General features: G+C 31.3%; 2 protein-coding genes across 2 annotated transcripts; one reads left to right on the top strand and one right to left on the bottom strand.

The window, feature by feature from the left end:
• Window positions 1–4,772: 4,772 nt before the first annotated feature.
• Window positions 4,773–12,301, bottom strand: LOC123677392 (zinc finger protein 148-like). The gene is made up of 6 exons (XM_045613883.1): window positions 11,982–12,301; window positions 11,345–11,568; window positions 11,004–11,286; window positions 10,260–10,591; window positions 9,582–9,986; window positions 4,773–8,455 (listed from the first exon to the last, which is right to left on the bottom strand). Exons 1-6 carry the CDS (start codon window positions 12,128–12,130, stop codon window positions 7,800–7,802), a joined length of 2,049 nt encoding a protein of 682 aa, XP_045469839.1. The 5' UTR covers window positions 12,131–12,301; the 3' UTR covers window positions 4,773–7,799.
• Window positions 12,302–12,819: 518 nt separating this feature from the next.
• On the top strand, window positions 12,820–15,112 carry LOC123677393 (transcription termination factor 5, mitochondrial). The gene is made up of 7 exons (XM_045613884.1): window positions 12,820–13,015; window positions 13,084–13,306; window positions 13,394–13,587; window positions 13,669–13,970; window positions 14,051–14,276; window positions 14,371–14,617; window positions 14,915–15,112. Exons 1-7 carry the CDS (start codon window positions 12,928–12,930, stop codon window positions 15,105–15,107), a joined length of 1,473 nt encoding a protein of 490 aa, XP_045469840.1. The 5' UTR covers window positions 12,820–12,927; the 3' UTR covers window positions 15,108–15,112.
• Window positions 15,113–18,854: the final 3,742 nt, after the last annotated feature.

Here is an 18,854-nt window from a genome sequence, read left to right as displayed (position 1 = left end):
ATTTTTATTCCAGGGAAAGCTTGAAATGTGATTAATTAATCATTTCTAACGAGAATCAGTTAATAAAATACAAGAAAACTAGCTATTAATGTGGATAACCTCACCTTCATTAGGCCAATTTCACAATTAAAAAAAAAAAACTAGTTGAATTTATGACAGCGGATTCGTGATCTAAGACCCAAAATATGTAAGTCTGCGAAATTTCATCACTTTTGAATCATTATTAAAATTAATTCTATATAGTAAACATTGTTTTTCTTTTCAGAAGATGGATTATTTTCGTTTGGATGAATAATTATACAGGATATTTATTTGTCGAATATCAATTTGAAGTATCTAGAGATGTTGGACCAATTCAAGTCTGAAAATTGAGATTAAAGCTTCAAATTATTAACTAATTTGTAAAGAAATACACAATATTTGATCAACAATTATATAGGGTGTATATATATTCGAAGTAGTAATTAGACATTTTGAAATCTGAAATTCTCATTTCTCTAGAAATGGCAATTCCTTTCTTCTTTGAAAAATTTGGGAAAAATGCATAATCAAAATGTGAGAGTTATTATCAGTCAATAGAAATAATACCTGAAAAAGAAACTGCATTCAATGTTTATTTTCAGTTTTGACAAATATTGAATTTACATAATCATTCGATAAGATCTATGAAAAGACCTACAGTGAAATTTTGTTTTAGGGATATTCAGTATAGCTATAATAAACTAAAAAGGGGCAGAATGAATAGATCTACCTTTCAAAAACCCATGGCTAATGTTGCCTTACAAGCAATCATAATAATATCAGTAACATCTTTGGGAAATCAGGTTATGAGAAGTCCCTCATTTCCGAGGTTCATCAATACTTTTTTCAGTTGAGCAACAAATTATTCTTCCATTTCATAATTTATTAAGAAATACAAGGAAGGACACCTTTTGAAATCTAAAAATTTGGTTAATAGTAGGTTATTTTCCATAATTTATAATATTGAAAGACCAATTGGACATTCCTGAAGAACTAAGGCGTTTTTAGAATCTGAAAATTGTATCGATGAATTTTGCATACTCTTCTGTTCCATATTTCTTGAAGGTATATGGACAAAAATGATTTTTGTGGGTTCTGGTGAATGATCAAAGGGATACAGGTAACAATTTCATTAATACCAGTCGAGATGTAGTGATCATAGATAAGAGATGATATAGAAATTTCACTAGATAATTCTGATTCAGTGGAGGACAGCTGAATTAAAGCTTAATCGTGATGGTTCGTTACGTTATAGAGCAAGCTTGTAGCTCTGGGTTTTACTCAGAAGTAAATTGAACAGGGAAATATATATAGTAAATGAAATTTTGACAGATATAAGTTAAAAAAGATCAACAATTGAGCATTGTATTTACATAAAATCAAAAAATAACTTGCTAACTGTTGTTGCATTGTACGTGGATGACTTTTTTGTTTTAACAAATGTTAATTCTGAATGAATATATCTGATAGAAAATTTAAGTGATAATTTCATCATAAAGAATTCAGGGAAAGCTAAAAATGTTTAGGGATGAATATCACTAGAAATTATGAAAAAGGTAGTATAGTAATTGTTTATATTCTTCAAGTATGTATTGCAATAATTCAGCATGTCTAATTGTAAACATATGAAAACTCCTTTGAAAACTTAATTGAAATTTGATTCAACAAAAGAGAGTTGTAATGATGAACCATATAAGAAATTAATAGGTTTATTAACGTCTTTAGCAGTATTAACTAATCCTGATAAAGCATACTCTGTTAATCTCTTGAGTCAATTTAATAATTATCTCATTATTGAACACTGAAAAAGTGCAAAATTCATTTCAAGATGCAAGTATAAAGTATTTTATACCTACATTGAATTGCTGGAAAATTTATACCAATTTCGAAAGTAACTGCCATGTCAAAATTCTTCATATACTGAATGATCCTTCAAATTTTATTTTGACTAGTAATTAAAGTGAAAAATTTGAACTGATTTTATATATGTATATAGTATAGCTATAAATGAACAACCTGAAAAGAGACAGAATGAATAGACTTGCCTTTCGAATACCCATGGCTTATGTTACCTCATAAGCAAATTTAATATCTAGGTAGAACCTTTTTGAGAAATCAGGTTATAAGTTTGAGAGTCTCTTAATTTCCAAGGTTTCAGTTGAACGACAAATAATATTATGATAATATAACAAGGTATATATGGTTGAAATTATTCGTATGAAAGATTTCACAACGATTTGATTTCTTCATTATAAATTCAACAGCACTGCACTCAAATTCTTCAAAAACTGATAGGTCACTTATATTTTTGCACTCTTCAGTCGTAAAAGTGTATATTTTAGATATTCCAAAAACACATGGAAATTTTTGAATGTCATCTGACTAACTTGGCTCTTTTTCCAGTAATAAAGCCAATTGTGAATTATCTATAAGGAGTTTTTCTATCTGTTTAATACATGATCAGATGAAGCTTCTGTTCTCTTTTGTAGTTCCATCTTCTGTCGCAATAGATTCAAATTCTCACGAAAGAGAATGTAGTTTTATAGTTTGTGGAAAATAAACGAAAAATTCCTGAAATAAAGTAACATTCATATCCAATTGAATGATACAAACACTTAAAACAAACCTGAATTGAGGAAAATGCATTCGATGATATCAATGTTCATTTCCAAATTTTGACAAATATCTATCGAATTTTCGATTCGCCGAAAACTTTGCATTTTATCTGTCGGCATTTATTTAAATATTGAATAACAATTTTGGAAACTGCAAACTTTTTCAAGAACTTTCATATATCGAAATGGAATATTTATTATTAACATGACACTGACAGCCAAATTGTCCACAGATACCACAGAAATATGGGACTTGAAATGTCAAAATGATCCGAAACACCCCGTATACTCGAAAACCGCGGGGAGAATCGAAGGTTTGGGATTTTTCCCGGGATCTCCAGACGATTTTGAGGGGGGTCTTATTCTTGTCATTTTTGCTCTAGATGGTCCCGTTTGGGCTGTGATTTTACGTTTAAAGTTTGACGTATATGTGCAAGCGGTTTTATATATACTTAGATAAAGGGTGTTTTTTTAGAGCTATAGAACTTTAAATTGCAATAAAACAACGATGGATTATTCGATTGACATGAATTTTATTTTTCCGCAAGATAATCCTTGTGGCATTATATTTTAAATATGATCTCTGGCATATAACCGCCACGGCTGGCTCGGATGTAGTCCAATCTGGACGTCCAATTTTCGATGACTTTTTCCAACATTTGTGGCCGTATATCGGCAATAACACGGCGAATGTTGTCTTCCAAATGGTCAAGGGTTTGTGGCTTATCCGCATAAACCAATGAATTTACATAGCTCTACAGAAAATAGTCTAGCGGTGTTAAATCACAAGATCCAGGACGCCAATTCACAGGTCCAAAACGTCAATAAATCGATTGTGGCACGAGCTGTGTGACATGTTGCGCCGTCTTGTTGGAACCACAGCTCCTGGACATCATGGTTGTTCAATTCAGGAATGAAAAAGTTAGTAATCATGGCTCTATACCGATCACCATTGACTGTAACGTTCTGGCCATCATCGTTTTTGAAGAAGTACGGACTAATGATTCCACCAGCCCATAAAGCGCACCAAACAGTCATTTTTTCTGGATGTAACGGTGTTTCGACATACACTTGAGGATTAATTTCACTCCAAATGAGGCAGTTTTGTTTGTTGATGTAGCCATTCAACCAGAAGTGCGCTTCATCGCTAAACAAAATAAAATGGACGTAGTGCGCGATACGTTTTCCGCACAGAACCATTATTTTCGAAATAAAATTGCACTATTTGCAAGCGTTGTTCAGGCGTGAGTCTATTCTCGATGAATTGCCAAACCAAACTGAGAATAAATCACTTGACAGCTGTGAAATCGGTCTCCATCTTGAACAGTAATGCCAACTTAAAGTTATATACCTCGAAAAAAAACACCCGTTAGATATAGTCACTTCCAGACCTTCCAGTTTATTATTTCGAATAACGTTTTTTTTTCATTACAGTAATCTGAGGACAGTAGACGTCGACAGGAAAATGGGACTGCTTGCAATTGAGCGATAAGTCCATTATTCCAGGAATTATGGGTAATAAACCGAAATTTTCGAAAAAAAGTTGACAATTTTGTCGTGGCTGACACTTCTTCTAGACGCAAGATACGGCTCTGAATCCTCACTATGTTGTAGACCAGAGCTTGATCTTTAAAAAACGCTTGTATTTGACGGGTCTGTGACAAATATTTCGAGAGATATAACGATTTTTGTATAGAAATTCAATTTTTACCGTTTTTTACCCCAATTTCAAGTTCAAATTTTTCTTAAACTATGAGTTCTACGAAAAATCGGTGAGTGGAGTTAGAATTGACGATCTCTAATTAGCGGAATTCCGAACTCAACCGAAAATTTTTATACCAAAAAATTTCTGTCAAATTTTCTATACTCACTCACCCCTTAGGTATAAAAAAACCTTAGGGTTAACGAAGTGGTATAGGTATATACAATAGACATTCGGAGTCTATATAAGTGTAGCTCAATTATTCGGTATCTATATTTGATATTTTAATATGTATTTTAGTTTTTTAAATTGAAATATATACCGTTTGGTATATCTTTCAATAGTGTTTCAAACACGCCTAAAAGTTACTGAAATTTACACCAAGTGAAATATGGTAATGAAATGGGGCAAAATCTAGAAAGCAAAGCACAATGATCAATTGTAAACTTTATTAACAGTCGTTAGTTGCAAGCTAACACTATTATGACTAGCAAAAATACTATAATTATATAAAATAGGAAACTACAAACACAACACACTGTATAAACTATGAAAATTTTAGTAAACCAATATTGGTTAACAATAATGACACCATATAAATTCGATAAATTGTTATTATAAAATATTGCACTTAGATAATATTCAATATCAACAGTTTTTATTTTTGGTATACATATTCAGTAAAAAATATGGTATATGTATATTATATATATTAAGTATTTAAGGCACATTTCCAGAGGATTCATAAAATGTATTCACTTAATCAATTCAACAATACATACATAAAATATGATGATTTATATTTGGCAACAAGCTTAAATCTAATAAATTTGGCAAAAGTACTATTGCCCAGTAAATTTGTTCAAAATAGTATAGGAAATAGGCTCTATATTTCTTCACGAAATATGAAATATATTGTATAACTCAAGACAATAACAATAAAGATGTAGATAGGAAAAATATATTATTTTTCAAAAGTTCTAGAATTAAAGACCAAATCTATTAAACTTAGAAATTGATTATTTATAAAATAACACTTCGATAGGTAAAAATTAAGGCACATATGAAGAGTTGAGAGATCACAACAATCAAGAAACAAAAACCAAAAATTCTTTTCAATGTTACATAACTGGTATGTTACTAATCAAACACTTGATGAAGATCTGAAAATACCCTCTGTTCAGGATGTCATAAAAACAAGAAGTAGTAAATATCAGTCTAAACTGGAAGAAAAAAAAACTTTAACACAGGTCAACGAAACAAGAAGACTGCAAAGGAAATGGCCAACTGACCTGATGGACTACTGAGAGATTCTCCTAATGGGGAGAATATCTTCACGACATGTTGAAATAGTTTTCTCAAAATTAGCATAGAATTCATTCTGATTGCTGATAAAAAAAAAAAAAAAAAATTTTACATAACAAAACGTATAATATATAACTATGATGAAATGAATTCCAAATTTGTAGCAGCAAAAATTCAACCTTATCACATAGGAAATTTTTATACAACATCAAACTATTAAAGAACAAAACAAAATTTTAATGCTGTAGAAGTTCATACGCTGTAGGATACAGTGTGTTCCTAAATTGGAGGTACAAACTAAAATGAGAGATTCCTTAGATAATTTTAAGAAAACAGTTCTATAAACATTGCCCCGCAAACACTATGTTTTTAAGATACAGGGTGTTTCTTGAAGTACTACTTTTTGTGTGATGATTGCTATAGATCACCAAAACTAATAGCAAATTCGTTCATCACAGCTAACTTATAGATTTTATGTTAATTTGGATTTTCCTGAGAATTCCGGGAGTTATTTAAATTTTTTTCCTCGAAATGGTTAGCAAATATGGCAAAACTACAAGAAACCAAAATTTTTTAGTACTATGATAAGGTTTCGGTTCACATATTTTTGAACTACCAATGGCAAACAAAAAAAAAAGGTCTGGAGGAAAAAAGCGGGCATTGTTCAAGAAAAAATATCAGTCTGCAGATTTGCAATCAAAATAAGCATATCATGTGATGTCCACCCTAAAATGGAACATAATGTGCCAAATTTCACTTGAATAATTTGTGAAGTGCAGACGCTATGAGGAGAAAACTTGAAAAATTCCCCTGAATCTCGGAAACAAAGCATGTTTATGGGACATTCTTCTTAAAATTACCAGGGAATCTCCAATTTCCATTAATTGAGGAATATCCTGTATATACGTTATTAGAAAGCAAACTTTCTTAAAATCAAAATATTTTTATGGAGTATAACCGAATAGAAAACTAACAAGACATCAGAGAAGCAATGAAACTTAGACGAACTCATTAACACGATATTTTGGAGAGTAAAAGCATTTCATATAAAAACATGTGATAAACCTTTGGTACTTTTTAGTGTTCAAAACAGCCGATTAGGCTATTTGACATTAATGTTATCAAATATGCAAAAAATATCGAATACTCAAGTAATTCAAACTAATCATGTGATGAGAAATGAACTGTATGGTGTCAAGTGAACACATGTGTTATTTGCATCTTCGTTCCTATATTAAAGGGTATGGTCCGTATATCGCCGAGAATTTCAGAGCGGTTGCTAGTGGTTTTCAATGTCTCAGGTAACCTGCTTCGTATTTACGGACCGCTTGACATTTGTCAATAGTCAACTGAAATTTTCATTGACAGAACTTCGGAGGTTATAAATGGTTGATCTCTTTTAATTTGTAAATAACTAATAGTTCTTAATGGCTTTGAAGGGTATTCGTCTCATAATGAAAATAATAAAGTTTTTGAGTGTTAGATGTCATGGAAAATGACATAAACAATAATCTGAAAATTAAAATGACAACTGCCAACCGGAGTGGGCGTGGTCACCGAACCTAACCAGAATAAAAGTACGGTTGCTCTGGTGACAGATAATTCACCGAAGTTTGAGGAAATAATCACCAGTTTTTGAGGAATTTGACATATACGGACCACCAACTCACTAACCATAGTAACCAAAGTTATATAAGGACCATACCCAATATATGCTTGTTATTTTGCGAATTTGAGCAGATTAATTTTCTCTATAGAAAGGACCTTTAAAATAACATTCTAACACAAACAGATCGCCATAGTAAGAATGTAATGAATCAAAGTAATCTTTACAATGAAATATTATTAAATTACCGACAACACGATCTTCTCAAAACAAAATGGTTAGATCAATGATAAAAACCAATGCTTTCATGTAAATGACACTCAATTATTTATATATCCATGTGAGCCTATATTGAGTGAAATTGGCAGCATCTCATTTTATTATTGCTATTTTTTGAGAAATTTTTGTGCGAATTGAAAATATCCAATTTTCATGTAATCAAGAATAACCACAGAAGAATGTCATTGAATAACCTGAAAGGTTTTGAAAAAAATTTCAAATAGCCTATTAACACAGCGTTTTCAAATCGAATTCATGTAAATGTAATATGTTATGAACTGTTGAAAATTTGATTGCACATATTAGTTTTAAAACAACCCAGATTCGTGTTTGGACCATTGGCACAACAATTTTTCAAAGCAATTACCTGCTGTGCTTGTTTTACAGTTTTTAAACAAACCAAGATGCAGCATTGATCGTCTTCAATTTCAGTTGAACCCTCAAATTGCGATAAGTCCAAATACGTAAATGAATTTTTTGCCTCTTCATTAACAGTTTTATCTGTTTCTGTAGAGCAATTTGTACAACTTGAGTGAGATGTACAGCCACAATTTTGACATTTACAAATATCAGCATCAGCTGCCAAATTTTTCAGAAGATCTGATTTATTTGTTTGGAATAAACCAGTAGTAGTGTTCATTACGTTAGTACTAGTATTATTATTATTGGTATCATTCAAAATTTCTTGAAAATTGAATGTATCAAACACCAAATCATTCTGGGTTAAACTATTTTCTAAAGCAGCACCATTGTTGGTTGGATAGTTAAGAGCTTCTATCCAATTTGGAACCATTTCTTGATCAGGTTCTAAAATTTCTGGGGTGTTAAGCTCTCCAGACTCTTGGGCAGAAATCATTGATTCTTGAAGGATATCAACTTTTTCAGGAAATGTACTTGCACCTACTTCATCTTCATTGAATTCTAAACCTAAAATGGATAATTAAGTTAGATTTATAATTTTTCCACATTTGAACTGATGAACTCATTTTCAGTTTGATCTGATGATTTTTTTTTCGATTATTGGAAAATAAAATTTCTGAAATACCCATTAACTAACTCAAAAAAGATATTCGGACCCTGAACCCTATCCAGATAATTTCAAGTCACTAACACATTCCATTTGAGAGTTGTAAAATTTAGGTATTTGGGATATCGATGTACTAACAGGCCAATTGAAAAGTCCCCGGTCTACCATAGTAAAACACATTTTTTTGGCAAAATTCGATCTTTAAAAATCTTTAAATTTAAACATTTCGATGCCATTTCTGTAGTACGATTTGTCTTTCGCTTCAAAATAGGCCTCAGTTTCGGCGATCACTTATTCATTGGCGCTAAATTTCTTTCCAGCAAGCATTCTTTCGAGGTCTGAGGACAGAAAAAAGTAGCTGGGGGCCAGATCTGGCGAATACGGTGGATGCAGAAGCAATTTGAAGCCCAATTCAGGCAATATCACCATTGTTTTCATTGATTTGTGACACGGCGCATTGTCTTGGTGAAACAGCAACTTTTTTTTTTCAAATGGGGCCGTTTTTCAACGATTTCATCCTTTAAACAATCCATTTCATTATGTTTAAACTCAGCATACCAATCAATGATGGTTGATTTTCCTGGTGCAGACCCCGGGGACTCTTCATCAAGCCAAGATTTTGTTTCAACTGTATTTTTTCCTTTCAAAAAGCAATATTTTATCAGCAAACGAAATTTTTTTTTCCATCTTTTTTCAAATAACAAAAGTATCTACACTCACAACGCAATATCTCACAAACTAATGGTCTGACTGCTGTCATTTTTTGACACGTGTCTTTTGAAGGTTAGTACTAACTAAAAATCATATGGATTTAATACTAACACCGCCATCTGTGCATCAGACCCGGGACTTTTCAATTGACCTAATACGATATGACATCCAGTGACAACAACTTCTTTGTTTAATAATGTAGACATAAACTCAAATGGACATGTTCAAACAGTACAGGTACGTGAGTTGGGAACAAGGAGAACCCCAATCATTTATGTGCATAAAAATAAGTTGAGTTACAATAAGAAAACTCACCCATTTGCCTTACACCAGTATCCAACATATCCACATCAAAATTATTAACCAAATTAGCAGTAAGATTCACATCATACGATTCGCCAGCTTTCTCGATTTCCATGATTATAGAGTTGTCTTCAAGCTTCATCACGGTATCATTCAGTGTTTCACCATCTTTTCCATTTTCAATATTTTCTGTGCCGATATTATAGGAAAGCTGAGTAGGTATAGGTTCAGCAGTGTTCACTGTTGCATAATTTTTAAGAATATTGGCAGTCTCAAATTGATCGCTGAAATCTGTTTCTATAACTGCAGCATATCTTGCTGGATTGATAGTTTCGGTAGCAACAAGAGTTGGAAGTTCTACGTTATTTGTGGTGAATAAATCGGAAAGATCGATTGTTTGGTGTAGGGGAGATATATCTGCAAGGATATATAAGTTAACCAATGTCGAATATATTAGATAATTGATAAATTGATCACTTTGTATTCGTAATGGTTATATCAGGAAATATTCAAAATCATTAATGGTAATCACATCACTATATTGATCAATATACTCTCCATCTACCTGATGATGCTAATGTTAAAGTAAAACTATTCAAATACAAATAATGAACTTCAGTGGAGGATATTTTATAAATGAATTTTCATTAAATATCAATCTGATAAATTTAATCAAAATAACATGTTCACCTATTTCTTGATTATCTTCAGAATTGATGTATGGCCATGTGAATCTCTCATTTAAAGAATTATCCATATTTTGAATTGCGTTACTTCCATTATTTTCTGTGTTGTTTGCATTCTGTTCCGAATTAATTTTGGAGGAATCTTTGGTCGCGAGAATTGCTTCTTGAGCTTTCTGATGAGTTTTTAGATGGGACTTGAGGCTATGAGGTGTAGAAAATGCCTTTGTGCATTGATCTTCCTTGCAGACATAAGGGCGTTCTCCACTGTGTATACGTAAATGAGTTTTTAAATGGTGACTTGCAGTAAACGATTTGCCACATGTAATTTCCTTACACCTAAAAGATGAAGGAATATTTATTGTTATTCAAAAATTTTAACCACACATAAAGCCAAAGAGTAACAGCCCATGAAGCTTCAAATGGCATTTGCATTCTGTACTTCCATTTTATGAAATTCTTCCCAAAAATTTCATTTTAGATTTACAAGATCAAATTATTTTCTATTTATTTCTTATCTGCATTTTATAATACATACTATATATTTTTTGCACATAGCTCGTTACAACATCATTTTATTAAATATGAAAATTGAGTTCTAGTAGATTGTGCAATAAACATACAGTGCATTTATTATTGACACACTCTTATGTTGGCAATAAAAACTCGACAGAGATTTTGTTAATGATATTTTTAGTAAAAAAACTGCAATTACAGCCTAGATTTTAACCATATTCATCATGTTACTCACTTATAAGGCTTCTCTCTAGTGTGAGTTCTGATATGCTTTTTGAGATCACTAAGTGTAGTAAAATACTTGGAGCAGCCTATACTTTCACAATTGAAAGTCTGTCCATTATGCAACCTTTCATGAGCCCGTAATCTATATAAGGTATTAAAAGCCTTATCACAATCCTCAGAATTGCATTTGAATGGTTTAATTTTCGAATGGACTCTGAGATGAATTTTCAAACTATATGATGTAAGAAAGGTTTTTCCACATTTTTCTTCATCACATTTAAACTTATACTCGCCTATAAAAATGAATAGTTTAAGTCAAAAATTTGAGAAAATTTCATATTATCTTTGTACCATTATGTGCTTTTATGTGTGTTCTCAAGTTTCCAACTGTGCTGTATGTTCTTCCACATCCATCAAAAACGCATTGATATCTGTTTTGTGCATTATCTTTGGATTTTTCAGAAGATAATGCCCCATTACTTTGTGTACCCCCATGGTTTGTATTGATTGAAGGTTCTACTAATCTGACATTTGAAAATAATTTATTTTTTTCGATATATTTATATTCTGACTCTCTGAAAAGTATCAACTCATATTTATATTGATAACATTCAATAATTATACATCCTTATTTTAAATTTTCCCAAATTATTATTTTCTGTGGGAAAACTGGAAATTTCAAACAAAATAGTCATCATCATCGATAATCAGATAAAATCAATTGTAAAAAGTGACTCTGAGAAAAAAGACATTATATATATAATGTCTTTTTAGTTGCCTGAATATTATAGAGTATTCAATAATTCAAACTATTATTTGCGCCTAAGGAACCAATTATATGTAGAAGTTAAAAAGAAAAAACTATATCTACATCCCGTCCCCTAAAGTTTTCCCAATGTTCTTATGGAAAAATTGTTTCAAAGCAATATTATTTGTTACTCAGTATTACATGTTTCATGTTTTGTACTATTTTTTGTTTATAACTAACCTGTCCCTATACGAAAAAGTATCATATTTACTAATTGTCCATATTTGGTTTCCTAGATTTTCTTCGTCTTTAAAATCCAATTGACCTTGCACATTTTCGGTGGAAATTGTTTCGTTAAGATTTTCATTGTTTTCGTTCCACATACTCATTTTTGTCAGGTGTTTTTTTTATTATATTTAGACTATATTCCATTTTCAAAATAAATAAGCAAAGAGTTGTGAACTAATCTAAACTTAGAAAATGGATTTCCATTTTTCAGGAAAATTGGAAATAACAAATTGGAACTTTCGACCTAAAGGTTTTCAGATCTACGAACAAAATAAGAATTTAATTTAAAAAAAAACTGGCTTGAGAGGTGATGAGATTCTCATCTAATTGAGATATTTTTTTTGCAATCTTTTTTTTAAACCTTGAATTGAAAATTTTCTTTTTTTCGAAAATCAAGGCGAGTTCGGTTCGGAAAATCAGAGCTGACGAATGCGCATCAAGCGCTGTGTCAACAACGCGTTCGATGGTTCAGCCAGGTAGGAAAACAAAATAAAACTAAAGATGAATGACTCATATAATTCCAACAGTTTATTACAATAAGAACAAAAAATTTGTAGGATTGCACTCTTGAAGAGTTGTCCCGACATCTATTACCTCAATCAGTGAATCGAAAAAAATCCGCTGGGCCCAAAAACATCTGCAAATCAGATTAAAATCCGCCGATTAGCAACACTGATCTGTCCTCATCCGTCTCATTCATTTCGATTTCATTTCATATAAGTGTTCTGTGGTTTCACCCCCCTGATTGAGACCAACTCTGAATTAGAATGAAAAATTTCCACTCTATGGTTGTAAGATAAATCTATGATTGGTAACCAAAACATTTTTCAAATTTGGAAACAATTTTCAATTTGAGAAGAAATATTATTTTTTTTAATGTTATTTTTAGCCATGAATTATGTTGACCTTAAAAAATGTTTTTAAAGAACAACTACGGCATTACATTTGTGGTAACACTAAAAACCAGATTTTGAAAGATGCATTTGGTTAGTTTGACATGTTTTAATTTTATTTTTTTATTGCAATCCTTCATTCTATAATGTATTTTCAATAGGTATGAATTCAGATGAAGCTTCATTGTTACTTAGCAAAATTAAATTGAAAGATCCAGACATTCTATTATCTGCAATAAAAACATGTCGAAATCTTGGATTCTCAGATGAACAGATTTTATCAGATCCCAAAGTGTTAAATAGAAAACCTATGTTGATGGAACAGGAGTATCTAATTTTACAGGAAGGAGGTTTTTCTCAAATCACACCAGATATATTATATCAGTGAGTTATTGTTTTGCTTGATATTTTTAGTATAGATAACGATCAGAAGAAAAATTTGAATGAATTGGTAGAACTACCAGATTTCAGGTATCGCACACTTTATTCTAAAAAGATATTAGAATTGAAATTAAGCAACTATGTACCCAATGATACTAATGTGGCAGAATCATTCAGCCGATATTTTGATCCACAACCAGATGAGGGGGTAATAGATTTTCATCAGTATACTGATGATGAGAGATGGAGAGATGTTCATGCTAGTGTAATTAGATTATATTTAGGTATGTTTATTCAATTGATTATTGACACTATACAGAAAAGGTGCTTTTGTTTTTGTAATTAAAATTTTATTGTCTATAAAGGATGGAGATTGCAAGCTACAAAGGCAGAAATGGAAAAATTATTCAGAATCCATATATTCATAAGGAATAAAAGTATTCGTCTCTTATGTGAAAATATTAAATTAGCATTGCAAGTTGGCTTGAGCCTTAAACGGATAAGAACCTCTGGATATGTTCTCCATGCATATCCACCTTATACCAAAGACGTGTTGAGAGATTATTCTAACATAGCTGGAGGCAATTTGATGAAAGCTATCAAAGGTTGTCCAAAACTATTGATGGTCTCTCCTGAAAAATATGCCAAAATTTATGGTTTGCTGAAGGTAATAATTTAATTATATGAAAAATGTTATGAGATCTGACAAAAGGATACATCTTAAATATTTTTCAAAATCATTTCTAGAAACATAATATTCGGGATGAAGCAATAAGAAATCAATTGAATGTATTTCAATATGCCCCTCAAACAGTCCAGTATCGATTAGAAGAAATTGACAAATTACCAGAGTTACGAGTACTTAAACACCATAATAAATTTCTCAGTTTGGTAGTTCATCATCAAAGAGCTAAATCAAGACTATGTTATTTACAAGAACTCAAGATGAAATGTTTGCCATTGAAACTTCTAGGTATTGTAATGTTTTAATCTTTCGCCTATTATAGAGGCATTACAGAATATTAAAAATTTTTTATGACCATGTTGAATTATAAAAATATTTACAGCTTTAAAGGGTCGTATTGATTCGGATATTTTGAGTGGAATAGATCTAAATGACGCCAAGGAAATTATGATATTTTTGAGTGGTCTTCTGAAATGCAAGTCAAAACTATTCGAGAAACAACTGAAAAAGCATCCACATTATTGTGCAGTACCTCTTATACAAATGGAAGATACTTACAATTACTTAATAGAAATGAAATTTACTAACGATGATATTTGCAGAGTGGTCGCCATACTTCTTTATCCCAAGTAAGATAATTTATTTATTCATCATTAGTTTAACAAAAAATAGAGAAAAGAGAATAGAGGCAGTGCTGCAATGACCTATTTTTAATTGAAATATAACAGTTCAATTTGATAGATCATACAAATTTTTATACTGCAGTAAAACCTCTAGTATAACATGTTATCTTTTCAAATTGTTTTTATTCATGAAAAATATTGTGACCACCACAACAAATTTTTCAAGAATTTAGTTGCTAACAGTTATTGATTTTAATTTTTGAAATCATTATTATTATTAAACATAATTCTATTTGATTTCAGAGATCTCATAGAAGAAAATTTAGTGTCTATAAAAAATGATCCAATATTAAGTAAAACAACGGATCCAACTGACCAATTGAATTTATTATTGTACAATATGGAAAAAAAATTTGATTTCTCAGGGAAAGGAATTTGGCCAGAACCAACAATTATTAATGATGAAACGAACAAGACAATAAAAGATGACATTTAATTTTTTGTTTTTTTTTTTATTTATTCTTATGTGATGAATCATTCCTGCCCCTCAAATTTTGAATAGACTCCGGTTCTCAAACTAAAAGATTTTATGCGAAGTACTAACCCATAGATTCTACAAATTCTATAATAAAAACTGAAAATTTGAATTTCAACTACGAATAATTGATTTTAATTCACGGAATATAAAATTTAGTTATTGAAACATCGAATTTTAGTTTCTTTTTGTGTTTTCCGGAAGTCACAGAATACTCCACACAGTTAGAAATTACGATTTTTCCTCATTTAAAGTTCTTTCTCGATAACTTGTTAAGTATTCATTTTAGGTATAGAATAGAATAGAATAGAATAGAATAAAGAATAGAATAGAATAATATTTATTGATCCTGTGGATTGTAACATAACAATATAGGACAAGTCAATTACAAGGAAAAAAGGCTCAAAAAAAAATAAACAAGAAAAATTACATAACAAAAACAGCCATCCTAGCTCTAATGTAACTCATTATCATTGAGAAACTCTTGAACACAATAGTAACATTTTTGTATTAATAAATTTCTTACAGTATGTTTAAAGGCAATTTTATTCTGCAGTTGCTTAATCGAATTAGGTAACTTATTATATAATACAATACCCATATAGGCAGGGTCATGTTCAAATATGCTCAATCTATGTCTAGGTATAGAAAGCTCCCCACCGTGTCTTGTAGAGTAATCATGGTAGTCACAATTTTTCCTGAATTTTTCCAAATTAGACTTCACAAATATCAATATTTCCATGATATATATACAAGGCACCGTGAGTAGCTCGATTTTAACAAAAAATTGCCGACAAGGAGCAAATCTCTGTGCACCCAGCATTATTCGGATAGCTCTTTTTTGAACGCGGAATACTCTCAAGCTCAATGATGAACACCCCCAGATAATTATACCATACTTTATTCTGGAATATATATGCGAATAATAGTATGATCTCATTATTTCAAAATTGGTCAATCCTCTCAACCTATACAGGGCATAACAGGCTGACGACAAGCCACCACATACAGATTCAATATGACTTCCCCATCCCAAATCATTTTCCAGACATAAACCCAAAAATTTGGTTTTAGAGACCTGTTGGATACTTTTCCCATCTTTTTTCAATAAAAGCGATTCTGTATAATTTCCTGTCCTTGGTGAAAAACACATGAATACAGTTTTTTCTGTGTTCAGATGAAGATGATTTTTATTGAACCACTCTACAAATTTGCCGAGCATTCCCTGGGCACACTTTCTCAGATCTTCCTTGTTTTCCCTACAGCATAAATAGCTTATATCATCTACATACATTTTGATCAAATTTTTTTCATCAATGTGAGGTAAATCATTGATGTACAGGATAAATAACAAGGGACCCAGTACAGATCCCTGGGGAACACCGAACTCTGACATTTTTGGATTTGATCTCGTTGAATCGATTTCAACGAGTTGAGTTCGTCTTGTTAAATAAGTTCTCAATAAATCATTTATCCTCCCTCGTAAGCCGTAGGCATTTAACTTTTCCAGTAGTAATTCGTGGTGTACCAGGTCAAATGCCTTACTTAAGTCTATAAAAATGCCTAACGTTTTCATATTTCCATCTATAGCATCATATAACCCCCTCATAAAGTCATAAATAGCTGTTGTTGTCGACTTTTTCTTGAGGAATCCGTGCTGTGCATCATGCAACAGTTTATGTTTATTTAGGAATATGATTATCTTTTCAAAGAGAATTCTCTCAACAACCTTCGACACCACAGATAAAAGCGCAATGGGCCTATAATTTTCCACTTTTTCATGGTCTCCCTTCTTATATATAGGTACAATTTTAGCTAATTTGAATACCTCTGGATAGACTCCCTGCACCATCATCAAGTTTACTAGGTGAGCCAACGGTTCCGATACCAGATTAGCGCACCTCTTCAATACTTTAGAGTTTATTTCATCAATTCCAACGCTATTTGAATTTTTAAGGCTTTTCAAAACATTAGTAACCGTTATGGCATCCACAGGTGTAAGAAACATTGTTTCTGACACCCTAGAGGGCAAGTCGCATACAACCGCACGCTGTGGAATTTGTTTATTCAATTTTACCGGAATGTTTATGAAGAAATCATTAAAATAGTTAACAAGTTTTTTATTTTCACTAATTATGCCATCATTAGTTCGGATTTTTCTAGGTTTACGATTTAATGCCCTTTTTTGTGCTATATTGCCATTTATAACCTTCCAAGCCGCTCTAGATTTGTTTTCAGTTTGCTGAAATATTCGGATATTGTGAATTTTTTTTGCTTCTATTATTACTTTTGAATATATCTTTTTGTATTTTTTGTAATATGTCAAAAATTTCTGATCAAAGTTGCTATTTATTACTTCACGGTATATTTCTTTCAAGTGTATGGAAGATATGAGGATGCCAGGAGTTATCCAAGGTTTTCTAATAATGTTATCTCTCAACGAACGTTTCTTCAATGGAAATGAAGCATCAATATAATATTTTATATTTTCTAAGAACTGATTAAACGCGTCGTTAACATCTTGACAATTTATTATCTCATCCCACGTTTCTTTATTCAAATACGTTCTAAATCTGTCATAATTTTCCTCCGTGAATGATCTGTAGTAATTGTTTTTGCCAGATGTAGATTTATTTACGATATCATTTTTAAGGTTCAATATTTGACATGAATGATCAGATAGACCATTGAAAACTACCTGACAATATGTACTGTGTGAAGTTATTTGATTGACACACATATAATCAATACCTGTTTCAGAATCTTTGGCTACTCTTGTTTCAGTGTTTATTAATTTAGTAATATTGTATGATGACAGAAGGTCGGTTAACTCTCTTTTCGCATTGCTATCCCCTAAGTTGTTAATATTAAAATCTCCGCAGAGTACGAGTTGAATTTTGTTATCTAGGCATAATGTATATAAAATGGTCTCCAATATCTTAAAGAATACAGCAAATTCCCCTTTTGGGGGCCTATATATAGATATAATGTACATTTTTTTCTCATTGGTTAATATTTCAATCCCACTTATTTCTATTACATTTTCTACTGATAATTCTTTAATTTTCACTAATTCTTTAATACAACTCAATAATGAATCCTCACAAAAAATGGCGCTACCTCCACAATTTTTTATACTTCTTGAAAATGAGCTAATAAGTTTGAAGCCACTGAAAGAGACAAGGTCACAATCTTCAATGGAAAGATGATGTTCCGTCAAACAAAATACATTTATATTTTCATTATTTAGAAAAATTTCAAGAATATCAACTTTGTTCTTTAAGGAGTTTATATTTTGATGCATAATCTTGAAACTAGTAGGTTTAAACCGGTTTAATTGCTACTTATCGTTACCAGGTGACATCTTAATATATTTCTTCTTAGCTTCTACTTTTTTTCTATAAACTGGACAGTTAATATCGAATATATTGTGATCAACTTTCAAATTTAATTTAAATTTTTCATTCATGGACACACAGTTAAAACATTTGTATTGATCGCTATGACAGTCCCCAGTATTATGACTTACAGTTGTACAATGTAAACATCGATCTTCTGCTGTACATTCATTTGCTTTGTGATCAAAGTTCCCACACTTATAGCATCTAAACACCGGGACGTATTCATACACGCTACACATGGACCATCCTATACACAGTTTTCCATTTTCCATAATACTGCCAAAGCTAGTAGGATCACATTCTGCAA

Source organism: Harmonia axyridis, chromosome 4, assembly GCF_914767665.1.
Source record: "Harmonia axyridis chromosome 4, icHarAxyr1.1, whole genome shotgun sequence".
NCBI classification, from domain to species: Eukaryota; Metazoa; Arthropoda; class Insecta; order Coleoptera; family Coccinellidae; genus Harmonia; species Harmonia axyridis.
This window is presented reverse-complemented; position numbering and strand designations above follow the sequence as displayed.

What these genes read in the sequence shown, in the direction of transcription:
- LOC123677392 (XM_045613883.1), bottom strand. Translation starts at nt 12,130, where the DNA reads ATGAGTATGTGGAACGAAAACAATGAAAATCTTAACGAAACAATTTCC. An exon ending in ACACATAAAAGCACATAATG is followed by an intron (nt 11,287 to 11,344) that starts GTACAAAGATAA and finishes TCATTTTTATAG; the next exon opens with GCGAGTATAAGTTTAAATGT. An exon ending in TGAAGATAATCAAGAAATAG is followed by an intron (nt 9,987 to 10,259) that starts GTGAACATGTTA and finishes ATATCCTTGCAG; the next exon opens with ATATATCTCCCCTACACCAA.
- LOC123677393 (XM_045613884.1), top strand. Translation starts at nt 12,928, where the DNA reads ATGTTGACCTTAAAAAATGTTTTTAAAGAACAACTACGGCATTACATT. An exon ending in ACACCAGATATATTATATCA is followed by an intron (nt 13,307 to 13,393) that starts GTGAGTTATTGT and finishes ACCAGATTTCAG; the next exon opens with GTATCGCACACTTTATTCTA. An exon ending in TGTAATTAGATTATATTTAG is followed by an intron (nt 13,588 to 13,668) that starts GTATGTTTATTC and finishes TTGTCTATAAAG; the next exon opens with GATGGAGATTGCAAGCTACA.